Source organism: Drosophila persimilis, unplaced genomic scaffold (genome assembly GCF_003286085.1).
Source record: "Drosophila persimilis strain 14011-0111.01,24,50 unplaced genomic scaffold, DperRS2 tig00000000-arrow-pilon, whole genome shotgun sequence".
NCBI lineage: Eukaryota > Metazoa > Arthropoda > Insecta > Diptera > Drosophilidae > Drosophila > Drosophila persimilis.
The window spans coordinates 28,548,207-28,574,317 of NW_020825288.1; the positions used below are offsets into that span (position 1 = coordinate 28,548,207).

Here is a 26,111-nt window from a genome sequence, read left to right on the forward strand (position 1 = left end):
GCACACCTTGAGATGTTTAAAGGGATTTTAAGTGTTTTTAGGGATCTCCTGGAGATATCTTTTGCCATTTAGTCACTTACAAAGGAAGTTCATTCCAATGATGAGGAATATATCTGAGGTATTAGCAGTAGATATAGCTATATTCCAAGATTTAATGAAGGTTTCGACTGTCCTTGGATATGGGTGGTGATGTAGAAGCCTGAAGTGGTTGTACATTCAATGTTTATAGATACAATACCTCTTTTCTGGTATATAAGATGTGGATTTAGAAATACTTTATGATTTAAAACAGTTTTTGGAAGTTTTGAACGGGTTGAACGGGTTTTGAGGGCTCTTCTGGGGTATCTTTATGGCCTTTAGCGATTAACAAAGGAAGTACTTTCCTAAAAGATAACGAATATACATATGTACAATGTATTTGATGCCTTTGGATTTATGATATCGATAAAAGGGAAGGTTTTCGCTTATTTTCCGGCAAAATAAATCTTGATCTGGTATAAATTTTGTTGTTGTACCGCCCACAGGAATGGAAAGAGAGTATAGGAAGATGTGTGTGTAGCACCCAGAAGGAAGCGTTTCCGACCCAATAAAGTTTATCAAGTATATCCTGTCCCTCACTCCCGAGGAGCGCCGAAATCTCGGAGATTACAAGAGCTAGAGCAATACAATTTTATATCCAGACTACTTTGATATCACACTGAATCGAGTTTCTTTCAAAATTTTGCCACGCCCCTTTGCGCACTTTGCAGTGCCTACGCAACGTGCTCACACACACTCTTCCTCACGCAGTGTGCCCTGAATGAGTACCGAGCATTAATTTCGAGTGGCAGCCCTGGCTGCGACTCAGTTCAGTGACACAATTTGTCAGATTCAGATTTGTTCGATTTGTGGAAATATCAACAACAAAAATGCCGAGGCGCAAGCGCAAGACACTAAGTACTAAAAACAGCGATACCGGCACGGACGCCGCGCAGCCGCAGCCCCCTCCGGTCAAAAGGATGCGCATTGCTTTCCAGGCAATGGGCATACCCAAGCGACGCCAGACTGTGGGCACGGTGCTGGTATGCGGCACGGGCGACTTCGGGCAGCTTGGCTTGGGTGAGGATATCCAGGAGCGGAGGCGCCTTGCAGTGGTGGAGAGCATCCCAGGTCCTGTGGACGTTTGTGCCGGTGGCATGCACAGCCTCGTGCTGACGCAGAGTGGCGACATCTACTCGTTCGGCTGCAACGACGAGGGCGCCTTGGGGCGAGACACCAGCGAGGAAGGCAGCGAGTCGCTGCCCGCTCTGGTCCGTTTGCCCGGCAAGGCGGTGCGCATCTCGGTGGGAGACTCGCACTCCGCTTGCTTACTGGAGGACGGCAGCGTCTATGCTTGGGGATCGTTCCGCGACTCGCACGGAAACATGGGCCTGACCATTGAGGGCAACAAGCGCGTACCCGAAAATCTTTTGGCGGGAACTGTCTGCTGCAGCATCGCCTCGGGCTCCGACCACTTGGTCATATTAACCACCATGGGAAAAGTGTACACGATCGGATGCGCTGAGCAGGGCCAGCTGGGACGCATTTCAGAGCGTTCAGTGGGCGGAGAGGGTGAGCTTTTTCCCCCACATACCATACCTATGCATGTGTCTTCCGAAACTACTTCCCTTACATTCAACCAGGTCGCCGTGGCAAGCGCGACTTGCTGCAACCGAACCAGTTGATCGTGCATGGAAGCAAGCCGTTCGAGGCCATATGGGCCACAAATTACTGCACGTTCCTTCGGGAATCCCAAACAGAAACTATTTGGGCCGTCGGCTTGAACAACTTCAAGCAGCTGGCCTGCGATAAAGATGTGATTCGGATTTTACATCCGATTAGGACTTCTCTTAGGCAGATCAATCAGATCTGTGGTGGCACACAACATACACTGTTTCTGAAGAATGATCAACGATGCTATGTCGTTGGTCGGCCAGAGTACGGACGCCTGGGACTGGGCAGCCAGCAGGACGTGGTGGCCGAATTAACGCCCACTATTAATCTCCCTGCCAATATCGTCCACGTGGGATGTGGCGATATCTCTTCATATGCCATCACCGAAGATGGCAAGCTATATGCCTGGGGCATGGGCAACAGCTACCAGCTGGGTGTGGGCGACGACGATGATCAACTGGAGCCGGCCCTTGTCGGAGGCAAGAGTATCCAAAACCGGAAGATGCTGCTTGCATCGGGCGGTGGCCATCACGCTCTGTTTTTGGGCGAGGCTGATGCAAAGGAGCAAGAGGAAGACAACACGGACAACACTCCTCTTGCCTCTTCTACTATAATCGAGAAAACTCCACCAAACGAGTTGACTGCCCCCGAATCCAATTCGGTTTTGACCGCATAGAGCAGCTTTTACCATTATCCTACTTAAGCTTTCCTAAAAAACCTACAACACCATCACGGAAAACACCACAAACACTGCCAATGGATCTAAGATCTAAGAAAATTATTTGATGTTAAAATTTGTTTTTTTATAATATTTGATTTCCGCGTGCATCTTACAAGATCCTTTATTATGTTATTCTAATAAACAAACTGATTTAGATTAAACAAGAAATGAAAGAAGTTTCGACTTTTTTGGCTCCGTAATGCTTTCAGGCTTATGATACTGCTGTGGGATCTTCTAGGAAACTTCTAATGGAAGAAAAATATAGTAGATTGAGTAATAGACCATTTAAAGCCGTCTCTGGATATGGGATGCTGCAGAAAGGAACGTAGAAGAGATTTGTGGAATCTTTTGGAATACTCTTAACGATAAGGAACACAGGTACAGCTTATGATATAGGATAGGATAGGATTGGATATAGGATTCTGTACAAAGGACCGTAGCGTATCTTTTGCGGAACTTCTAATGCAAGATAATGACACAGAATTTGGGCTATTGGCAGTGGCTATATGTAGACATGGATCCGTTTACAATGCCACAAAAAAACCTTCTTATAGACTACTACAAAACAGTACGAATATGCCTGGAATCCAAAAGGTTTTATAGATATACAAACATTTATTTTCCGTGTAGTGTTTATTGAACTATTAAAATTACAAACTAGAAACCCCCGCTTGCCCATTGATTGCGCCACTTCTCACTTGGGCGGCAGCTTGCCCATCATGCGGAGCTGCTGCATTTGCTGGGCCTGCAGCATATGCTGTTGTCCCGGTGGCATAGGGCCCACGGGCGACATGCCACCTGGTGGCATGCCCGGCATTAGGCCAGGGCGTGGTGGCACCCCACCACCCATGGGCTGTTGCATGCCGGAGGGGCCCTGCAGCATGCCGGGATTGATGGGCGGCGTCGGACGATTGTGGACGCCCTGTTGGATGTCGGAGAGGCAGGCCTTCCACTCCTCCAGACGATTGTAGTGCTTCTGCAGGAGCGCCTCCTTGCGTTGGATCTCAATGCTGAGATCTTGGTTCTCGTCCTTGATCAGCATATAGGGCTTGAGGGTGGACACGAGGAAACGTTTCTGCAGGAAAAATGCCTCCATTTGGCGGGCCACATCGATGAAGCGATTTGTTGTCTTTTGCACTTCCAGTTCGATTTCCTCTTTGTTGGTGCCAGAGTTTGGCTCCTGTTTTGTCAGTGATAGCAGGCAGGACTGGAATGCTTCCTCGAACTCGTCCATCAGGTTTCCACTGCCAGGATCGTTCTGGGCCATGATTTAAGCGGATTTTTTATGCGTATTTAGAAAATTTGCCGGTCCACCAGTGTGACGACTCGATAAGAAATCGAACTTAGCCCACTTAAGCCCCCTCTATTTAAACAGTTGAACGTATTGAGGTAAATGGCGGCAAATATTACTGATTGTAAATTCTTCTTGTCGATCCATGCTATATTTCGTCTAAACTTAAAAAAAAACACGATTTCGTTCACCTGAACTGCGCTAAAATTAAAACATGTTCATAATTTTCAGTGGAATATTAAAATACCCTTGGCTTACAATTGGTTAATCATTGGTGGAATTGGTGGTTTTTGGGGATGATAGTTGGGCCGATAATTCGCGTGCATGCCGCTGTTTATATAAACAAATGAGTATTAAAAAAATTGATATTTAAAATGGCTTCCATTTTTTTTTTTTTTTTTTTTTTTTTTGCATCACAGGCGGGCGCCTCTTGCATCGTCGGCATTGACAACTCTGAGATTGTCTACACAGCCATGGACATTGTCAGGTATGCTTCAAGTTTATCTGTTTTTTTTCCCTCTGTTCGTAGGAAAAACAATGTAAAGAACGTTGAGCTGGTGAAGGGACGGCTGGAGGACACCGAATTGCCCGAGGCCAAGTACGACATCATCATTTCCGAATGGATGGGCTACTTTTTGCTGTACGAGTCCATGCTGGATAGCATCATCTATGCCCGCGAGCATCATCTTAATCCCAATGGCATCATTCTGCCCAATCGATGCTCGCTTAGCCTGATGGGCTATGGCAATGACAAGCTCTATGCCGAGCAAGTGGAGTTCTGGTCCGATGTGTATGGCGTCAATATGCGCGACCTGGCCAAACGCTCGCCAAACGGTGGATCCCCGGTACGTGCTGACAGCGGCCGAGCAAATAGACAATTTCGATATGATGACCGTCGATCTGAATTATTCCCACTTTACGTACGAGTTCAGCCTGAAATGCACACAGGCGGGTCGGTTGTCAGCCTTTGTGGGTTTCTTTGATACGTTCTTTGAGCTGCCACGCGAGGTCATGTTCAGCACATCGCCCTATCACACGACCACGCACTGGAAACAGACTGTGTTCTTCATTGATCAGCCACAGGAAGTGAGCTGGGGCGATGTCATTAAAGGGAAAATCATCTCAAGACGAAACACCACCGATGTCAGGGCCTTGAATGTAGAGATTCAGGTCTTTGGGAAGACCTATAAATACACCGTGGACTAAATTTGAATTTGATATTCGAAAAACTGCAATATATTGCCTTTTACAATATGTTTCTTTTAAGACCGGTTTTAATTAAAGATTCGTACAACATACGTTTGCTTTTGACAGAAAGTTGACTTAATTCGATTTAAAAATATGTAATATGTATAAATTAAGATGGAGCACTGCTAGATTTCAGGAGCAGGAGCAGAGAGAAAAACGTAAAATTGGTCGTGTGGGAAAATATGTATATGTATGCTTTAAGCGGTGTTTGTTTCCAACTCGGAAGCCGGTATCTCGGGCTCCTCGTCGTTGTATACGTTCTCTGCCATTTGCCACACCTGCATTATGTTGTCCTCGGACACGGAGCAAATGATCCAGGGCTCGTTGGGGTTCCATGAGAAGTCGCTGATCTTGGCCGTGTGGCCGCCGTGAATGAAGAGCAGCTCTGGTGGTCCATCTTCAGCATCCTCTGAGCTCTGCTCCTCGCCTATTTTCGACAAATCCCAAACGTGCAAGCGACGATCGGTGCCGGAAGAGGCAAGAATGGTCTCGTTATGGGGCGACCACTGCACCTGGAAGATCTCGTCCTTGTGCGACTCGAAGGAATGTAGTTTAAGCTTCAGATTACGCAAATCCCACAGTGCCACAGTCTTGTCAGCGGAGCCCGTGGCCAAAATGAACTCCGAATAGGGATTGAAGCTCAGAGAATTGACTTCGGCCGTATGGGCATCGACGGTATGCGATGGCTTTGAGGTGTTGTTGTTGCGCGTGTCCCAGATCATGAGCTTCTGATCGTCGGCCACAGAACCGAAAAGCGACTCGTGCAGCAGATGCCAGGCCACATCCTCAACAACAGCGGTGTGACCAGTGAAAATATTCATGGCATCGATCACGCGATGCTCCTTGGGCGTGGCGTAAATGTCCCACAAGCAGATGGTATGATCATCAGAGGCCGAGAGCAAGTAGCCTTGAAAATGAACCAACATTTATAGATTATACACAAAGGAGACAATAGGATTGCCTTACCATTCAGGTTAGGATTCCAAGAGAGGCCATAGCCCTCTTTCTGATGACCGCGCAGCCTCAGATCTGGCTGGCATTCACCGGATGGCTCCGGTTTGCTGGGATGTTTTGTGTAGTCAAACACCAGGACATCGCTCGACGGGGTTTTGGTAGCAATAACGCAAGCGTTCTGTGGCATATAACGAGCACGGTTCACCTCGCCTTCGTGATTGATTTTGATCTCAATCTCTATTTTGCCACACACAGAACCAAAGCCACCAAACTCGCCTCTTTCATTGTCGTAGTGCGAGCCATCAAACTGGGCATCTTCGCTGGGCAGCTGGACGCTGGCGATCAGCAAGTGATTCTGTTCGTCTGATGTGTGTGTCCCCAAAATGAGGCGATGCACCGAGTAATCCATGCCGTCCTGCTTGGTCACATCGGGCAGCCACTGGGCAGTCAGGGATGGCCATTCCAGAGCGTGTGTCGTGACCAAATCGTACAGAAAAGGGGTATTCTTCTTCCATATCTTGTACTCTTCGTTGATCACACGCTCCTCGACGGCATCGTCGAAAGATTCCGCCGCTTGGGAAATAAGTCACAAAATTAGCCTTAATTTATTTCACATTATATTCAACTTACCATTATCACTGCGATCCACCATTTCGAACGTGTGCACAAAGTATAATTAACGCAAAAATTTGGTACGCGTCGCAAAAATCGGGCGCCAATACAATGAAGCCAAAGCGGCAAAACGCGTGCACAAGCCGGGGATAAAAAATGTATCTCACTTGCTACTGCCTCAAGTACGCGCGCTTCAGTTTTTTACTTAAATTTTACACACAGCAATGAGCACTAACAAGTACTTTACAACTGACTTCTAAAACCAAGTGAATTGACAGCGCAAAATTGGAAAGAATTTTCCATACGAGTCGCTATATTGTTGTTGAGAAACCAAAATTGAGGCAAAAACAAGCAAAGCCAAGTATTTAATGTGCCAGTTCAATTGGTGACAACACTGGCACCGACTCGTGCGCTCCTGATTTTTAAATAATAAATTCATTATTAAAAATATCATCCAAAAGTTTAATAATAATTGCACTTGATAATAATAGCAAAATACCACCGATCAGACGTATGTCATATCGCGTTTTGCATGGAAATATCTCGAAATAAACAACAAACCACCAAAAAATACAAATCGCCCTCGGCGAACAAAAACAACAAAAAACGCGGGAACGCAGCAGCACAAACAAAATCTGTAGTCGGCATTTTCATGAAATCAGTTTAAGCACCTGGATCCTGAGAAGCATGGCAAACAGAGGAAAGACAAGGATGGCCACGGAGAAGGCGACGGGAGTTAAAATTCGCACGGAAACGCTGAAGAAAAGGGAAGGAGAAGCTAAATCCGCCATGCGGGTAGGAGTAAAAATGGCGGCAAAAACGGCTCCGCAGAAGAAACCAAACTTGTCGACGAACGTGTCGACAAACATGTCCACGAACACGACAACAAGCATGACATCAAACATCTCTACGACGAAAGAGAGAGAGAAGACTGACGCGGTTTGTGTGGCTTCTGTGAGTACGAATAACGGAAGTAACCGCAAAACCATCGTTAACAAGTATTATGAGGGGCATAAAGGTCCATACATTGTTTGTATCGACAAAATGAGTGCGAATAATGCCAGAATTGCTATAAACCAGTTTGATCTATCCGATCTGCTGCTGAAACAGGGCATTAGCGATATCGAGGAGGTTGCTAGAATGGGCTATGGCAGGTGCAAGATTGTGTGCGGGTCGGCGGAGTGTGCAAACGGGCTAGTGGAAAACAGTGTTTTCGCTGCTCAAGGGTACTCAACCCGAATCTTTAGGCACTTCGTCCAAAAAGCAGGACTAATTTTTGGGATCCCCGGGCACTACTCGGAGGAACAGCTAGCGGAGCTTGTAACCTCGGATATCCCAATTGAGGAGATAGTTCGGATTACGCGAAGGGATAGAGCATCGGGAGAACGTGTACCTACTGGCAGGGTGAAACTCTGGTTCAGAGGAGAGCAGTTACCAACCAAAATCAATTTTCTATATTCTAAAGTAGAAGTGAAACCTTTTGTTCAGCTTAATCAATGTTTCAGGTGTTTTAGGTTTGGCCATCTGGCGCAGCATTGCAAGAGTGGAGCGAAATGTTTCAAATGCGGACAAGATCACAGAAAAGATGTGAATTTCCTAGACCCAGTTGGCAATCTAACCGCCCCCCTGAATCCTTGAATAACAGCTTAGAGTCCGCCAGGGAAATTCATTCTGTCACCTCTTTCGCGGAAGTGACCAAATCCAATAGGGTTGCCGCCCGGAACGCAGAGGCGGCCAAGGCAGCAGCCAACATGGCAGAGTGGAAGAACTCAATAAACTCAGAATACGTCCAATTGAGCGAGAAATTTGTGAGATCTTCATCTGTGGCATCTTCTCTGGCCCAGGATAAGCTAAACGCACTAGGAGCCAAACTCACAGCGTTCCTGATTGATCCAAACAACATCATTAAAGGGGATTCTTTAGCGAATAAATTTATTAAGGAAATTAGAGAATTTGTCAATGCTTCCAACGCAGAACTAGATAGGCGTCAGATTGCCCAAGGGATGGCAGTTGGTTCTCAAAACATCCAACAATGAAGATTCTTCAGCTAAATATTCAAAGTCTGACACACAACAACAACAAACAGCTCCTCTCAATGTTCCTAGACAACAACGCAATAGATATTGCCATCCTCTCAGAGATTTGGGTGTTGAACAACGCGGACTGCAGCATTTTAGAATATAACTTTTTCTGCAGGCCCAGAGTGGACGGCTACGGCGGGGTTGGCATCTACGTCAGGAAAAACATTCAATTCAGCATTTTAAAAATAGAGAACGACTTGGAAATTTTAGGAATAAAAACATTAAACCTCAAGAGCAATTTCAATATTTTTAGCATATATGCACCGCCATCAACAACAGTTTCACAGTTTAAATCGGGCACAAAAAAGTTTTTCGAATTCGCGGCTTCGCTTGACATACCCTCAATAGTGGGCGGGGACTTCAACGCTAGGTCTTCTATCTGGGGAAGTCCGATCTGTGATCGCAAGGGCCGCAGCGTTGAGAATTCCACCCGGGAGGCCGGATTTATCTGCCTAAACGACGGTTCGCCAACCTTCTCCAGGAGCCCATCTCAATTCTCCGCTCCTGACCTTTTTCGAACTACAGAAATGGAACTATTAACTGGCAAGTCCTCAAAACAAAAATTACGAACAGCAACCACTTCCCAATTGTATTATCAGTGCAAGGCCTAAATGTCCCCCTCCAAGGCAAGAAGATCCTTAACAACAGAATAGCCCGGATTCTGGGTGCAAGTGATTTCTCAAATCTGGAGGAGCTCAACGAAAAAGTGAAATCCCTGACCTTAAAAAACACGGTCACATTCCCAAGCAAGAACAAGTACGTTGCTAAGAAATGGTGGAACGAGGAAACGGAAAAACTTTTTCGCGTGAGAAACGCTTGCAGGCAGAAATTCTACCTCACCAAAAAATTGGCTGATGCCAGAGCAACCTTAGAAGCTGACAAAAATCTACAAAATCACGTAAAAAATCTTAGAAAGCGCAACTTTTCCAAGTTTATAGAAGAGGTCTCCTCATCGCCATCTATGTGGAGCAGGGTGAAGAACATAAAAAAATACGGTCATATTAAAAATGTAGGGAACAAATGGACGTACGAAGATGACAAAAACTTTCTTAATATGGTTAAAGCAACCCCATCCACGTCAAACAGTAGGCCCCCTAAGAAAATTCCTGCCCCTTTGTTAGGACCAGACGACCCGGAACCCCTGGAACTGGAAGAATTCCTGGCCTTCCTAAAAACCAGGAACCCCAATTCGGCTAGAGGCCCTGATGGCATCTCGTTCAGGATGCTTCAAACGCTACCAAGTGGGAAAAAACAAGACATTTTTGGAATTATAAATAAAGTATGGCTGAGTGGCGTCATCCCTGAAGTCTGGCGCAGGATAAAAGTGGTACCCATCCCCAAGAAGAATGCAGACCCTACTTCCTTCCAAAACCATAGGCCGATTTGTTTGATTAACACGCTGTTCAAATCCATAGAGGGGTTGATAAAGTTGAAGCTGGACGAGCACATAGCAAACTGTGACCTGCTGCCGGACAGGTCCTATGCCTTCAGGAGAAACAGGTCCACGGCTCTCTGCATCAACGACCTTATCAACAAAGTTCTGGCGCTGAAGGCGAGGGGTTGTCAGGTTGTCGCAGCCTGCCTGGATTTACAAAGAGCGTTCGACTGCGTAAGAGTGGACACACTCGAGCACAGGATGAGGGATATGCGGTTCAATACAAGCCTCACGGCTTGGATCTCCAGCTTCCTTAACAAACGAATCCTCATAAAGGGCAAAAGCGAGGTAGAGGTGAACAGAGGTGTTTGCCAGGGTAGTTGTCTCAGCCCAACCCTTTTTAACCTTTACACAGCCGAACTACATGATATTAACAGTCATAACTGCTTACTGTTTCAGTATGCTGATGACTTTTTCATAGTTTGTTTCCACAAAGACGTATCCATTGCGAAACGGGTGCTGGAAGACAGTATAGATAAGTTCGAGGAAAAATGCAATAGGCTAAACCTGTCATTCAATCCGGCGAAGTCTAAAGTGATTTACTTCAACAATCGTAGAACTGCGCTAAATATCTCGCATCAGGGAGTTGAAATCAGACAAGTAGAGCAGATCAAATACCTAGGCAGGACTATCTCAGCAAACAACTCAGCCTCTGGTCACATTGATCTGGCCATCTCGGAATCGAACAGAAATTGTGCGTTTCTCAGATTACTCAGCGGGTGTCACTATGGTGTCAGCCCCAAAAGAGGGCTTATATTTTACAAGGCATTTGTCAGAAGTAGGCTAGAGTACGCGTGCTCATCATTCTGCAACCTGTCCAAATCTGCCTTGGCCAAAATCAAATCCCACTGCAACCATCACCTCAGAAAGTCGCTGGGTCTGATAATCTGCACTCCCGTTCCTATCATATACCACATGGCAGGAGAACTTCCCCCGGACTACAGGATGAGTTTCCTGGCGGCGAAAGAGTTGGTTAAGGTGTTTGCATTTAATCTCCCAGCAAGTGAAACAGTGTCAGCAAATAGGGATTTAAACACGGGCTACGCTAAGGCATATCGGGAGTTTGGCAGCATAATAGACAGAGTTGAGGTTTTCGAGAACACAGCTTCATTTTGCAATAAAATTAGCTCCGACTTCGAATTTTTCAAGGGCTCTGCACCCAACAAGCACGCTATAGACCAGGCAGGTATCATGCTGCTCCACGGGGAAAAGAAGGATCAGCTGACGAAGGGGGGTTTTGAAATCTATTACACGGATGGGTCAGTCGCCGATGGGCATTCCAGCGCCGCTTTCCTGCACGATAGGACAGGTTTTTTAGATAGCTATTACACGCACAAAACCCTTTCCTCGTTGTCCGCCGAGCTCCTTGCTATCGAGAAGGCATTGGACCATGCTATTTTGTACAATTTTCCTCGTGTCGCGCTCCTGACAGACAGCAGAAACGGGGCCCTCATTCTGGCGAAGAACATTCAGGATAACTCTATCGCCTACAAAATCAGAGAAAAGATCCAAAAAAATCCACATCTAAGAACTGTAGAGGTTCACTACATTCCCGGACACGCTAACATCCCTCAGAACACTTCAGTCGACGCAGCAGCCAAAGAAGCCCACAGACGAGGAAAATACACAGTTGTTAAATGGAACCTTAAAGACGCTATGTGCGAAATACACAGAATCCTAAAAGCAGAATGGGAGAGAGAATACGCCGAGTTTGCTAGTAGCAAGCACCGTGGTTACTGCTCGCTTTTCCCCTCAACATCATCCAAACCGTGGTTCCTAAATAAAACTAAACTTAAAGCCATTGACGCTAAAAGAATCAACAGACTGCTTAGCGGTAACGCATTCGATAGGCACACTCTCGCCAAAATGCATGTAGTTCCCAGCAACATATGTGATACATGCGATAGTATCGATAACGCCTCGCATTTAATTTTCAATTGTACAAAGTACAACCACTAACCATACTGTATGGTTAGTGGTACAACCACTAACCATACAGTATATAGATGTGCCAGTTCATACAACGAAAGTGTCACACACCGGCTTGCGCTATCCGTACCCCAGAGTGACGTCATCATGAGAGAGAGAGCGCAGAGAGAACATCTTTGCATGTGTTAGTACACACGCAATATGTTTCGACAAAAAGTATGTGATTGTATGTTTTTTCAGATTTTTTGAACTCTCTCAGGTCTGATCTGTTTTGCCACCAGCATGTTTTAGTGTATGGGTGCACATGCATTCTCACGTACTTTGCGTGTGTGTGTTTACTATTGCTGGCCGCTAGAACTGAAATTTGAGTTTGGTTCTTGTTTCGGGTCTTTTGATGGACTGACCTACCGCCACAAAATAAATGAAGAATGGGCAGGGGGTGGGGGTATGGTGCACTAGGGCGCGGGAAACAAAATAAAAGCTGTTATTTGTTTGATTTATACCACAAAATATAAAATATTACAATAATATAATTGCACATTTATTTCCTTATCTTAAGCAGGTTGATTATAAATTATACAAATTATGCAAACGCCGTCGGTTCTCGACGTTTTGTTTATATCAAAGACTATACAATACCAAAGACTATACAATACCAAGATGTTGCATGAGCGACCAAAAAGCTGTTCTATGGCGGGTCCTAACATTAGAACCCAAAAGGCACGAGGGAGCGCGCGGGGTTTCAATTCCCTTTTCGCCTGTACTTCGTCTCTACCGCGACCCCGCTGCCCATCGGTTTCGTCTGTTCGGCAATTCTGGACTCTCGAGCCTCAGCACCGTCGAAGCGGTGGTCGCGGATCGCCGATGTCTTTGGAGCGGCACAGTGGGAAAATTCGATTGGAAAATTCTCTATTAGAATTTATCTAAAGCACTCATACAATTTTTTTACTATTTCGGCTGAGTCCCACTGTGCCGCGCCAAAGACATCAGCGACCACGCTGCCCTACGGTTTCAGCACGCAGACGATTCATATTTTGTTTTTGTATTCTTTCTCTCGAGACACACCGACTCGACGCTGACCGGGCAGCAGTAATTTTGAAAACCCTCATGCAATATACGAATGTAATAAACTTTAATATTTATGTGCATATGTATGTATGTACATAAGATATTTTATAATTGAATTAGAAAATTTATGGGTATTGTCCATGAGAGTATTCAAGGTGCGACCGGCATCTAAATTTGTACTTTGCAGATTCCCGTCGGAAAGCGCGCGATTGACAATTGATTTGAAATATATGTAAAACCAATTCCATTTATATTTATGCATATTTATTTAAGTATATACATATATATATTTTCTTATATTGTATATTTAGATACATCATTATTTTAGTTATAATAAACAAAAACGTCGAGAACCGACGGCGTTTGCATAATTTGTATAATTTATAATCAACCTGCTTAAGATAAGGAAATAAATGTGCAATTATATTATTGTAATATTTTATATTTTGTGGTATAAATCAAACAAATAACAGCTTTTATTTTGTTTCCCGCGCCCTAGTGCACCATACCCCCACCCCCTGCCCATTCTTCATTTATTTTGTGGCGGTAGGTCAGTCCATCAAAAGACCCGAAACAAGAACCAAACTCAAATTTCAGTTCTAGCGGCCAGCAATAGTAAACACACACACGCAAAGTACGTGAGAATGCATGTGCACCCATACACTAAAACATGCTGGTGGCAAAACAGATCAGACCTGAGAGAGTTCAAAAAATCTGAAAAAACATACAATCACATACTTTTTGTCGAAACATATTGCGTGTGTACTAACACATGCAAAGATGTTCTCTCTGCGCTCTCTCTCTCATGATGACGTCACTCTGGGGTACGGATAGCGCAAGCCGGTGTGTGACACTTTCGTTGTATGAACTGGCACATCTATATGCTGTATGGTTAGTGGTACAACACAACAAGGCAAAACTTCCCATCTCTAAGAAAATATAATGATATTTACAAATTCTTTGAAAAAGAAAACACCAGCGCGTACCAAACACTAATTGACTTCATCGACAAAACTGATGTAAAGCTATAAACAGCACTCCAACATCTTCTTTGACTTGGCAATTTCCACCTTCAAAAGGCGGGCGGCCAAATAATCCCACGCTACTCACGGGTAGTTTGGTAACTTAAATCCCAAAAAAATAAAATAAAATAAAATGGCTTCCCGGATGGTTCAACGCTGTCTGCACACAGCACAGAGCTGCCTGAGGGCTCGCGTACCCCGTCGTGCCAATCCCGGCCTTGGCTATCAGCTGCAACAGCTGCAGGAACACGAACGACCCACAGCGAGGACCGAAGCTAGCGAGGATTATGCCGATCTGGAGTCGGATTTCATGGACGTACAGAAGACACATCGACAGCATGAGGCGCAACAGCAGGCGCATCGCGATCGTGTGCGTCAGCTTATGATCAAACACAAGTATTTTCGCGATGTAAAGCTGCCCAATTTGCTGCTCCATGCGGAAAAGGAGCAGATGCGTCTGCTGCACGAACGGCGACCGGATGAATGGACCATCGAACGTCTGGCCGAGAGCTTTCCGGCCACCCCGGAGATCGTCCAGAAGGTGTTGCGCGCCAAGTGGCGACCGAGGAATGTGACCAGGATTCGTGCCCATGACGAGAGCGTCATGAAGAACTGGCAGCAGCTGCGGCAAGGAAAATGTGAGGTGGCCATACCCTCGGCTTTTCTGCAGCACTTGGAGAAGTTCTCGGAGCGACGACAGCAGGACTTGAAGCAACTGAAGCCGGAGGAATGGCCCACACGGCCAGCACTCCCAGTGCCGCAGGGAAACGAGTTCCGGCAGCTTCTGGGAAGTGGAACTAAGAGCAAAGAGGACCGTAACCCTCCCCAGCTACCTTCAGGCTATGCTGCTCCACCCGCAGCAGCAGAAGATGAAACCTATTTGCTGGACAAAGTCCGCAATAAGCGAAAGATGCGTCTACAGGAGCTCAAGGAGCTGCAGCTTGTTCCCGCCGTGGCAGAGGAGGCGCCGCCCCAACCGCCGCCCAGCAATCCCAGTGGCACGGGTTTCCTCTCCAGCTACGTGCAAAAGTTCGAGAGCAGCGAGATCGTCATCAGTGCAGCGGATCAGCAACGCTACGAGATGACAAAAGTCAAGGATCGCATTGTGATACCAAGAAAACTGCATCGTGCGGGAGCCACGTACCGCGTGGAGGATGCCTACTACCATGATGACGGAGAGCTGCTCTATCGCGTCCCAGGCATGAAGGGTGGTGTCTGAATCTTTTATTAAAAAATATAAATTGTATATAAAATAAAGATATCTGTGAGAAATTCTTCAGTTGCTGAAGGCAGCGGCGATTAGATCGCTTCCCGCCATTAGAGAGTCGGAGGCCACTGTGATGTGGGCACCCGTCAGTTTGGAGATGAAATCACAAGCGGCTATCTCCGCATAGTTGGCCCCGCCGACCACAAAAACAAAGAGATTACGTAGTCGCAGGGGAAACACATCGGCATCCGCCCCACTAGAGGCAGCAGCAGCAGGACCTGGTGGCTGTGTCTTTTGCTGTGCAGCATAGGCCTTGGGCGTCGTCTGTCTGTTGCTGTCCAAATGGAGTTGCATGCCCTCGATCATGGCCAGCTTTGTGGACAACTCTTCAGCGGTGTTGGCGCGCAGCAGAATGGAGCACAGCTGTGCCACCAGGGGGATGTAGGTGCCATTGAACACGAAACTGGGGCAGGACTGCACCTCCTTCGATGAGGCGGCACCATCCGGACCATCGCCGCAGGAGGTGAGCAGCTTCAAGCGATTGGCATTTGCCTGGAACTCGGTTTGCTGGAACTTGGGCAATGGGAGATTGGCCAGCAGCTTGGTGGGCGCCTTCTTTTCGGGCAACAGCTGGGGCAGCAGACCCGCTTGGGCGAGCTGCTGGAACACCCCCAACTCGCGATGGCCGAACATGTTGCAGTAGTTCCTGGCAAAGGTCTGCAGCTCCTCGGGGGCCACGCCCGCGCAGTGATGGAGAAGGCACAGCAGTCGCAGGGTATTGTAGCGCTGGCCATCGGTCGTCAACAGTTCATCAATATCCCCCAGCAGGCGCTTCCTGGACACATTATTGAGGATATCCTCCTCTAGGGCTTGAAGTCTGCGAAAGTTTCCCAACATTTGGATAACGATTTCGCTGGCATTCAAATGCCGCAAGACTTTGGCTTTGAGTTCCGTGAGCTTGGGCAGCTTACGTGCCACGTAATCGTGCATCTCCTCCAGCTGCATGTCGTTCAATTTCTGCAGCTCCAAGCCCAAGGCCTTGACCTGGGCCCGTATCCAGCTGCTGGCCTGAGCAAAGTGCTTGTAGCGATTGTCGCCATAGATCTCGTCGGAGGCGGAGTTCAGGCGCACAGAGATGGGTTTGCTGCTGGCCCCCTTTGAGGACTGCTTGCTCTGCAGCAGCTCCACGCGTTGGCTGCTGATCTTGTTCTTGGAATTGTCTACCACAATTTCGCCCGCTCGCTGCTGGAACACCTCCAGCAGCAGACCCGCATAGATGGCGGGGGTGAGCAGGCTCGAGGGATAGTCCTTGTCCCGATCGATGATCAGCCAGCCGCCATAATCGGGGGGATTGCTGGACTCCGGCAGCTTGCCCAGGGCCTGCAGCATTTGCAGGAGCTGCGCTGAGTGTGAGCCAAAGCTGAGTATCACCGCCGGTGGGCCACAGATCATTTGAAGGAGCCGCAGGCTCTGAGCCACGGCCGGCAGGGGCGAACTATCACCCTGGAGGTACAGGCACTCGTACAACTAGGGGAATACATACAGATTAGACAGGTTTTGTGGAGCCCTTGAGGTGCAACCCTTACATTTGGCAACTCCATGCTGAGGACACCCTGATCGAAGTAAATGAAATCCCAATTGTAGTGATGGAGCTGCACCAGGCCCCACAGACCCGCCTGCTCGAGCAGAGTCTGGTAGTACGTGTAGCAGCTGGGCACACAGATGATGTGGTACATCTTTAGGAATACGTCGGGCGTCTCCACCATGGCCAGGGGCTGCAGCTGCCGCAGGAGGGTCTGATATGTGCCCAACAGACTGCGTATCATGTAGATGTGCACCTCATCCGCGGCGCGTGGCAAACTCTGTTTGGCATCGTGCTTGTATATCCTCTGTATACCTTTAAGTCTGCAAGGACACATAATCATATGCGTTAAATCACATTTAAGGAAGCAAATTCCACCCACTTTAACCAGGAGGCAGTGCAGACGTGTTCCAGCGGTTTGATGAGAGCGGGCTCCAGAATCAGCTCCTTTTTGCCGGGTATGGAGCACAGTATGGCTTGGAGCTGCCAATACACGAATCAGAAATCACATATTCGAGTGTTGGAAGCATTACCTTTTCCTGGGCCACCAGTTGGAATCCCTGCAGCTTCTTTTCCAGCGTTAATTCCATTATCATCTATTTATTTATCTATTTATCAGCTGATTGCAGACATTTAACAGGGGCTCCTAATTTTTTTAAACATACTTTCCTTTTTCTACCTTGCCGGCAACATGTTCTCTAGCTACAACAACGAACTTGAGCCGTTTTATCATGGAAAGGTATGGACAACAGGCAAAATTACGGTCCTGCATCATAACAAGATCATATGAACCTCACCTCACGTGTTTGATCAACGATATGTTGATAGTTAGGCATGTTGTATGTTGGAAATGTTACCAGAATCACGGGCAGCAGCAAACAGACGCGCCCGCCCAAATACTTTTTGTTATATGTTGAGATGAAAGTATCTGGGTCTACATTATATCATCAGTCTATTAAATGTGCATAGTCACTTGTCACCCATTCACTTTCAAAAAATTTCTTTTTGGCGCGCACCACTCGTATCCAGTCGATAGTATCGATAATCGAACTTGAAACGGGTAAGGCTCTCTTTTAACCGGTAGTCAACAATTCCATGGACAATGTTGCGGGCAACACTAATTTTCATACCCTGGAGAAATGGGTATTACAGATTGAGAATATGTTTGTCATCCCAAACTCAAAAATAATGCTCTGTTTTAAATCTATTTCAACGATATTTTGCAGCTCATCGTCTTCGTACAGAGACCAAGAATAGCTATAAGGAGATATATGTACATACACATACAAGATAAAAATCATATAAATGAATATGTTTAAAACATATCAATCTGAGCAAGGTTCTTTATTCATTTCGTTTTATGTTCATATTAAATTAACGAAATAGGGTATATAAAGGCTATGCTATGGCTTACACACAACACGTACCAGCATCATTGCGGCATTTTTTGTGGAATTATTTTGTTTAAACCTTGTTATGGTCAAAATACAAAAAATATGGTATAAAAAGGTCTATACTACGGGTTACACACAACATGTACCAGCATCATTGCGGCATTTTTTGTGGAATTATTTTGTTTAAACCTTGTTTTGGTCAAAATGCGATAAAATCAAGTATTTTTACCAAGCCATTCAATTAGAAAATAGATTCATTATTTGCTTTAAACTATATGGGTATGGCTTTATGTTCTATGTAGCGAGTAATATTCAACGGAATATCAAAATTGAGTAATATGAACGACTGTCCTCTTTCGATTTTTTTTTGTTTTCCCATTTTCGCTAAAACCGTTTTTTTTGTTTTGATTTTTTTTATTAAAACCCTCTTTTAGACAAGATCCATTAAAAGCAATTATTCAAAATAAGCCAGTTAAGTAGAAAATTGATTCATCAATCGTATAAAATTATGTGGGCATGGCTAGATGTTCGATCTAGCTAATAATATTTTACGGAATATCAAAATTGGCCAATATGGGTTCCAATCCCTGATGGAGAACGATTAACCTATTAAACGCCAAGGGGGTATTTCAATTTTCCACCAAAAATAATGAAAATGTAATAATCTTAGCGTCGTTCAGGTGAAAAATATTGTGTTTTTTTGTAAATTTAGAGGATGGATTTACAATCCGTAATATTTTCCGCCATTTACCTCCAGTCGTTGATCTGTTTCAAAATAGGGGGCTTTAGTGGGCTAAATTCGATTTCTTATCGATTTACGGGACGCTATATTGTTGTTGAGGAACAGCCGCGCCGCCCCCAACAACAGTAATTTAAAACACCCCAACGCGAGCGGACGCCAGTCATTTCTTGCGCTTAGCGGGAATTTCGTGTTTTTTGCGTGTTTCGGAACCGTGTTTACCGCCGTCTTTGTCGCATTTACATGCTCTAGCTAAACGTAATCTATTACTCCGCGCCGCCTAAACAAATAGCCGTGCCGACAGTGGCCAAAGTGCAATTGAGGAACCACAGCCTATTTCATACTGTGTCTGCCCGCGAAATTAATAGGCGCCGTTATCTTGTGGAGATATTTTCCTCCTGCATAACAGCCAAAGGCCAGCAATTCCTCTATCTCTCTCACACAAGAAAGAATAAATGTTTATGGAGTAGTAAAGTATATAAATGAATATATATACCATGTCCAGCTGAAACTAGAGGAAAATCAAAGTTTAACAAACGTGTGTTTATATTTGTGTGGCCGCAAGTGTAGTCCCGTTCACTCTCTCTCTCTCTGTGTTTCTGTGCGTGTTCGTTCGCGGGTGTTTGTGTGTGAGTGAGCTGGCAAGCATGTGTTTGTGATTTTATGTTGAATTGAATGCCGCCCTCCGCGCGCTCTCTCTACAGTTACAAGGTAAGAGGATGAGTAATTTGTTTAAAACAACAACAAACACAAAAAACATTACATTTTTTTGTGGTTGAAAATGTTTGCACTCGAATATTTTTGCAGATACCTCAAATTGTTGAGCTAATGATAAAAATACTTGAATGAGAGCTGAGCTGTCTCTTGTGTTGTTGTTACTACCGCTTGTTGCATGCCATCCTTTTTCTCGCTCGCTCTGTCGCTCTTTCTTTTCTTTACTCCCTCCTATCGCTCTCATCTGCCGTCTGCCCTGTCTGTCAGTCATTATGTCTTTCGCTGCGTTTTGGCATGCCGTTTTAGAGAAGGGTATGATGTGCGGCACTAGCACTATGGAGGGTACATATTCACGAAAGCTAACTGTTTCATATAGAGATTCCCAAGTCGAAACAAAAATGTGACCACCTGCTATAAGGGTATCAAATGATTCGATCCTCTGGTGTCGTCACCCTTCTCGTTTTCTTATAGTCGCTGGCTGCTGATGTTGTTTTCTTCTTCTTCGCCGTCGCTGTTTTTTTTTCGGTTTCTTTGCGTTTGTTTGTTATACCGGTTTGGATCATCATCAGTGTCTCTCTCTCTCTCTCTCTCTCGCCCTCTGCCGCTGCAGGTAGTTGTTGTGCACATCGTTTACTTTTAGATTTTCCTTCGGTTTTGCGCTTCTGTGCGTTTGCGTTTCCGTCTGCTCTTTTTCACATTGTGATCTTCTTCTATTTCCCTGCTCCCCCCCTCTTGTTTCTTAATTATGTTTTATTTGTCTTCTGGGGGATCATAAAAGCAGATGAAGATTCGTTCGCATTAAAAGTTCATTTTTGTTGGACAGCAAATTTATTGTTTCTTCTTAAAAATAATTTGCATTTTATTTTTTTTTTCCCAAAAGGCTGTTCAACTTTTGTTTATGGGTTTTACTCTGAGATCATTGGAGAAGGGTTCCAAATTTAATTTTAGAACGGTTTTAAGGAATAATCTATGATTAATTTGCACTTAATCATGTAATTAACAAAGAAACAAAGAAGATGAATGAATCATATATGTGTTTCCGTAATTGCAAACAAAGCATATAAGAAACGGTATAGACTCTTCTAAGAACCGCTTTTCCAGCTCTAAACAGGTACCTCATTTCGTTTTGTTTTTGAACTTCTAATGTTTCTCTAAACATCCATTATACCCTGATGTATTAATAACATATCGAGACGCATTAACGGTAATTGCAATGGCCAAGAAATGTCTAATGATGAAATTAATATTGTTGCTCATCGACCGCCGGCGTATTTACAAGAAATACACACACACACACATGCAGTACCACTTTACCGACTTCCTCATGGCCAGAATCCGCGACGATGTGTGTATTCAATACGATAACAATAACAAAACTCGGTAAATCGAAGAAATAATTCATTTTGCGTTTAGATAAATAAACATTTTCTGCTGCTCCCAAGGCGATAACCCCAGGGGGGGGCGGAGAGTGCCAAAAGGAGAGATGGGGCGAGGCCCAGCCATAAATTCTTCAAGAAAAATTCTGCACTAATTAAAACCAGAAACAAATTACACATCGAAAACGAACAGAAGGAAAGAGGAAAAAAAATAAAAATGAAAAGTAACAGAACTACAGGAATTTGGCGTAAACACGCACACACACACACACACACAAGAGAGAGGGAGCAAGGGAGATGCACCCGGTTTAGGATCGAAAAAAAGTTACAAAATTCGTATTTTTCTTCTTAGAAAACATTAAGTAATTCCAAGCAATGGGATACACCTTAGTCACAATATCAATTCTTTTTGTGTTTCTTTGTTGTTCTTTTTCTTTTTTTTTTTGTTGGAGGCGTGTGAATTTGCTTCGATTTTGATGTCTGTTTCAGTTTCTTTTCTTTGCTTTGCTCATTTCGGGGCGTGCAAACACACGCAAACACAATCCATACCCCCTCCCCAATTAGTATTGTTGTTTATTCCCTCTATTGGCTTGCGGCAAATAAGGCGGCTCTCTATTAGCTTTTGGTCTTTGTCTGCCCTGCCCTTCCCCTCTCTCTGCCTTCTGTGTGATATACTGTTTAGAATGGATATTCCTCTTCCAATTATATTTCGCGCTTGTTCTTATTTGTTTTATCGGCTTTTTCACACACACTTGTACTTGTACTCGGGAGAGCTATTTTTGGCTTTGCCTTTCCTTTCCTTTATTTTCCGCTTTGGTCTTTTTTTCGTATTTCTGTTTCTCGTCATCGCCCACACGTGTTACCGTCGAGATTGTTGCATTTGTTGCGGTTTATTCGAATGAGATTTTCCCGTTTCTTTGTGCGTAATTACGTGAATGAGTTCTCACACAAATTTGCGCATTTCCAGCCCCCCCCCCCCCCTCTCTCTTCTCTGATTTGTTGCTGAATCACTGAAAAGAAAAGAGTATCCAAAGGGTTTTAAAATCTACAAAATTAAGGAAAAATTACAGCTTTTAATCGGTTTTCTTTTCATTACAAAAAAATGTCTCACTTGTTTTTAAGGGTGACTCACGGCTCTAAAAAAAAAAAGAAATTAAACAAAAAATTCCCCAGAATACGTAAGCGAAAGACCCAGTTTCTTGAGCATTCTTCAATCTTCATCATCTTTGCATTTGGGTGTGGGGGAAACAATAAAAAACAGCGACAGGCAGAGAGAGAGAGAGAGAGAGAGTCTTTTGGGGGATAGGTGAAAAACACATGGTAAGGAGACTGGGATGAGGAGTAGGAGTACGAATAGAGCATGATGAGGATGAGGATGACTTGCGCGCATTGCCTGACTGACTGACGTACGTTTGGCCCCCCCCCCCCCCCCACTCTTGGGGGCACAACATGTGTGCTGCCTCACGGAAAGTATTTCTTTTTTTTTTTTTTTTGGCGCGAGTCCAAGAACAAAACAAAGCAAAGCATGCGAAATAAAGCAAATCAAAATTATACGAAATAAATAGGAAAAAATGCAAAGTAGATCATTTAGAGGGAATATCTCCAAGAAAGGATGATAAAAAAGACTAAAAGATCCCCAAAAGCTGGAGAAAAATCTAAAGAAAAGGCTCACCCCAATTGAACCAAAAAATAAATGCTAAATCTGCAAAATATTCGTTGAATTTTTGTCGTATTGCTAGACAAAAGAAATTTTTTTGCTGAGTCAAAAGTGCAGGCAGAATAAAAGAAGCTTTTCGTTGAAGAAAAATCTCTCTTTTCGAGCGGTCGCTTTCCCAAGAGTTAACTTAACTAGTTCTCGTGTTTTTTTTTCGCGTGTGTTTTCCATTTTCTTTGCTGTTTTGTTTTGGGGGCCAGCGACATTGCAGAGCGAATAAACAATGGAGGAGCGGGGCTTGGGTATGGCAAGCGCTTTTCCGCTTTTCCAGCGTTTACTGCTCAGCTATGCCTGGCACGTTGCCGTCCGCTCAAATTGCCACGAAAGGTGAGAAATTTTGAGGGAAAACGAACGAACACCGAACCCCCAATCCCCCAATCCCCCCACCCACAACTTGAGATTGCTTCAGTTTTTCGCAGACACAAGAAAAAACCCAATTTTTTCTTCTTCGCTTTTTTTTTTGGGGTGGGGTGTGGGTGCGGGTAGGGTGTCGTCATTTTCCGGCGTAGGAAAACTGAAACGGAAACTGAGATGTGAAAGCCGCGTGCGTCTGGTGGGATGGGTGGTGTGGGGAGCTGGTTTCTTAATGAATTGGCCATGTCGAAAACAAGTTAACTTAATGGCCGACTGCCTAACGACCGACTGATTTGCATGGCATTTTTCCACCTTGGAATTTTCAATAAAATTGGAAAATTTTGAACGCTTGTATAGAGAATATTTAAACATGTAAAAGAAAGCCTAAAATGGAAACTTAACCATAAAAATAAAATATTTAAAATAAACAAGAAGCGTAGGAAATTTTATAAAATTTGAAATTTTAATAGATATTTATGGGTTTAAAAACATCTGAAAGGTGATACATTTTTACATTATTCCTTAAATTTTTGTAGATATTTGCACAGTACAAATTTTGAAATCGCGCCAAGTCTTTTAATTCTTTTTAATTCTTTATAATTATTTGATAATTTTTAATAATAGTTTTTGTCTCCTGGTAAGTTGTTATTGGACCCAGTCGATGCCGCTTAAAAATTCTGAAAGGTACCAAAAAGCGTTTTTAGAATTTTTAAAAAATTCTTTACAATAATTAAATAATTTTTAATAATATGAGTACAAAACTCTCTGTAACACAGTGTTATAGGATTGTTATTGGATATTGACCCAGTCGATGCCGCTTGAAAATTCTGAAAAACACCAAAAAGGGTATATAGAATTTTTTCAAATTCTATATAATAATTTAATAATTTTTAATAATAATTTTTGTCTCCTGTTAAGTAAAAAAATCACTGTAGCACACTGTTATAGGTCCCTATCTGATTTCACAATTAATTTTGATGTTCTCCAAATAGAGAAAATGCCAGAAAAAAAAAACTTGAAGTGAATGGCCTTTTCCTGGAGCCTTTCTTTTCTGGCATTCAATAGACTTCTACACTTGAAAAATCCTACAAGTCCTGGCTTTTCTCTAACACAACAACAACAACAACAATCGGTAGAAGTGCACCTGCCACCTGCCACATGTCGATACAGAAAGAACTGAACAGACAAAAGATACAAATATAATACCCAAATCGAAAGCAAAAAAAGAACTATCGATGCAGAGTTGTTCTTCACTCAAGCGAATTGACATTTTGCTTAAAGGTAGAATATATTTGTGAAAAATATATGTGCAAGAAAAAAAACGATGTATTTATATGTTTGTTTGCATTCTCCCTCTCTTTCGCCCCCCTTTCGGCACCTTGCTGGCAAAATGTCGAAGAAATGTTGCCACACACGAGAGAAATATATATATTTGAAAGCGACTGCATTTTAACACATGATTTCATATGCAAATATGAACAATGCAAAATAATAGAACGGGAAGAACCAGTGGGGATGGAGGGTGCTGGGGAGGTCCGGGAAAGAGACGAAAATTTATGTGAAATCACAAAATTTATGGCATTATGACTGGCTGAGAGAGCAAGAGAGATGGCAACTCCAGCAGCAGATAACAGAAGAGGCAGGAGATCGAGGGAGGGAGGGGGAGAGAGTGAGAAGAAAGTTGCCAAGAAGTTGAGACTGCCCTGCCCTGCCCTGCCTGCTGGGCGGGCTTTGCATTACCGTTTCTTTTTCGGGTGAGCTACCCTGTATTTTTGGAGTAGAAAAAGGGTAGATTTTTGGAAGAAGAAAGCAGCTCTTGGGGGGAGAATTTTGGGAGGAAGCTCAAAGCTCATTTCAAACGATAAATACAAATATTAAAAATCCCAAACTCCAACCATATATTTCATGAAAAAAAAAATTCCCTTCAATTTTTAGTTCGATTCAATTCTCTTTTCTGCCAGAATCCAATCCAAAAATACACAGTATTACTGAAAAAATACAAACATAAATTTAAATAATTAAAAAAAATATATATATAATAATTAAAAAAGTAAATATAATATATAAAAAAATATGTATAATAATTAAAAAACAAATGTAAAATTTAAAAAATAATAATAATTAAAAAAATAAATATATATTAATTGAAAAAATATATAATAATTAACAAAAAATATAATAATTAATAAAAACAATAATTATTAAAAAAATAAATATAATAATGAAAAATAAATGTAATAATTAAATAAATGTATTTTTATTAAATATTATTTTTTTTTTTTTCGTTTATTAAAGGCTTTGTATTTGATTCTAAAAAAATTATACAACTTGTTTGTTACTTAAAAAAAAAAAGTAAAATAATGCGTGGATATTATTTGGTTAATTTATCTTTCCAGGTTTCTAGGGTGGAGCGCCTCTTAGGGCCTCATCCTGAAGGGATTAGAAGTATGCATTTATTTATATTCTATTTATTTTTTGAAAAAAGTATTTTTATTTTTTGGGTAGAGTTTTTTTTTGTGTATCCCATTGGGTATCTTTTAGTCGTCATGACTGCCCATCTCTTCTGTTATTTGTTTCTTGTCTTGAGTTCATTTTCGTCTTCTCTGCCTCTCTCTCTCCCCCTGCCTCCCTCCCTTTCTCGCTCACTCGTTTTTCACTTACTTTAGTAGTTTGCCAAAGTTATACAATTTTTGTGTGTGTGTGTGTGTGTGTATGTATGTGTCTGTACTTTTTGGCACGTGACAATAAATTGTTGTTTGTTGCAGGCCCCACCCCCCCCGCTCCATACATTGTTGTTTGCCTGCTGAAAAGTGTGTCATAAATGTCATAGTTAATATTTGCTGCTCTGTAAATTTTCTGCTGCTACTTTTCTTGTCAGAGACATCTTTATTTTTTTTTTTTTTGGCAACGTACGGGATTGGGGCTTGGGGTTGGGGGCTTACTACGATTGGTATCCGCTGTGTGTTCTGTCAACCTTG

The 26,111-nt window shown here is 43.6% G+C and overlaps 6 protein-coding genes across 6 annotated transcripts; 3 read left to right on the forward strand and 3 right to left on the reverse strand.

Annotated features, from left to right (window-relative positions):
- Window positions 1–865: 865 nt before the first annotated feature.
- On the forward strand, window positions 866–2,566 carry LOC6594014 (regulator of chromosome condensation). The gene is made up of 2 exons (XM_002019600.2): window positions 866–1,590; window positions 1,662–2,566. Exons 1-2 carry the CDS (start codon window positions 909–911, stop codon window positions 2,366–2,368), a joined length of 1,389 nt encoding a protein of 462 aa, XP_002019636.1. The 5' UTR covers window positions 866–908; the 3' UTR covers window positions 2,369–2,566.
- A 442-nt stretch (window positions 2,567–3,008) lies between these two features.
- Window positions 3,009–3,721, reverse strand: LOC6594015 (mediator of RNA polymerase II transcription subunit 28). The gene has a single exon (XM_002019601.2). It carries the CDS (start codon window positions 3,678–3,680, stop codon window positions 3,108–3,110), a length of 573 nt encoding a protein of 190 aa, XP_002019637.1. The 5' UTR covers window positions 3,681–3,721; the 3' UTR covers window positions 3,009–3,107.
- Window positions 3,722–4,078: 357 nt separating this feature from the next.
- Window positions 4,079–5,015, forward strand: LOC6594016 (protein arginine N-methyltransferase 3). The gene is given in 3 exon segments (XM_026994784.1): window positions 4,079–4,191; window positions 4,234–4,530; window positions 4,532–5,015. Coding segments are annotated over 3 exon segments (789 nt in total). The 3' UTR covers window positions 4,911–5,015.
- LOC6594017 (probable histone-binding protein Caf1) lies at window positions 4,961–6,760 on the reverse strand. Its single transcript, XM_002019603.2, has 3 exons — window positions 6,537–6,760; window positions 5,919–6,479; window positions 4,961–5,859 (listed from the first exon to the last, which is right to left on the reverse strand). Exons 1-3 carry the CDS (start codon window positions 6,556–6,558, stop codon window positions 5,150–5,152), a joined length of 1,293 nt encoding a protein of 430 aa, XP_002019639.1. The 5' UTR covers window positions 6,559–6,760; the 3' UTR covers window positions 4,961–5,149.
- Window positions 6,761–13,891: 7,131 nt separating this feature from the next.
- On the forward strand, window positions 13,892–15,325 carry LOC6594030 (neugrin). The gene has a single exon (XM_002019604.2). The coding sequence runs from the start codon at window positions 14,187–14,189 to the stop codon at window positions 15,270–15,272; it is 1,086 nt and encodes a 361-aa protein (XP_002019640.1). The 5' UTR covers window positions 13,892–14,186; the 3' UTR covers window positions 15,273–15,325.
- On the reverse strand, window positions 15,256–17,432 carry LOC6594032 (vacuolar protein sorting-associated protein 33B). Its single transcript, XM_002019606.2, has 4 exons — window positions 17,376–17,432; window positions 17,225–17,325; window positions 16,847–17,165; window positions 15,256–16,787 (listed from the first exon to the last, which is right to left on the reverse strand). Exons 1-4 carry the CDS (start codon window positions 17,430–17,432, stop codon window positions 15,330–15,332), a joined length of 1,935 nt encoding a protein of 644 aa, XP_002019642.2. The 3' UTR covers window positions 15,256–15,329.
- Between the last annotated feature and the right edge of the window lie 8,679 nt (window positions 17,433–26,111).

What these genes read in the sequence shown, in the direction of transcription:
- LOC6594014 (XM_002019600.2), top strand. Translation starts at nt 909, where the DNA reads ATGCCGAGGCGCAAGCGCAAGACACTAAGTACTAAAAACAGCGATACC. An exon ending in GCGTTCAGTGGGCGGAGAGG is followed by an intron (nt 1,591 to 1,661) that starts GTGAGCTTTTTC and finishes ACATTCAACCAG; the next exon opens with GTCGCCGTGGCAAGCGCGAC.
- LOC6594015 (XM_002019601.2), bottom strand. Translation starts at nt 3,680, where the DNA reads ATGGCCCAGAACGATCCTGGCAGTGGAAACCTGATGGACGAGTTCGAG.
- LOC6594017 (XM_002019603.2), bottom strand. Translation starts at nt 6,558, where the DNA reads ATGGTGGATCGCAGTGATAATG. An exon ending in GGTGGATCGCAGTGATAATG is followed by an intron (nt 6,480 to 6,536) that starts GTAAGTTGAATA and finishes TTATTTCCCAAG; the next exon opens with CGGCGGAATCTTTCGACGAT. An exon ending in TTGGAATCCTAACCTGAATG is followed by an intron (nt 5,860 to 5,918) that starts GTAAGGCAATCC and finishes TTCATTTTCAAG; the next exon opens with GCTACTTGCTCTCGGCCTCT.
- LOC6594030 (XM_002019604.2), top strand. Translation starts at nt 14,187, where the DNA reads ATGGCTTCCCGGATGGTTCAACGCTGTCTGCACACAGCACAGAGCTGC.
- LOC6594032 (XM_002019606.2), bottom strand. Translation starts at nt 17,432, where the DNA reads ATGGAATTAACGCTGGAAAAGAAGCTGCAGGGATTCCAACTGGTGGCC. An exon ending in TGCACTGCCTCCTGGTTAAA is followed by an intron (nt 17,166 to 17,224) that starts GTGGGTGGAATT and finishes GTGTCCTTGCAG; the next exon opens with ACTTAAAGGTATACAGAGGA. An exon ending in TCAGCATGGAGTTGCCAAAT is followed by an intron (nt 16,788 to 16,846) that starts GTAAGGGTTGCA and finishes GTATTCCCCTAG; the next exon opens with TTGTACGAGTGCCTGTACCT.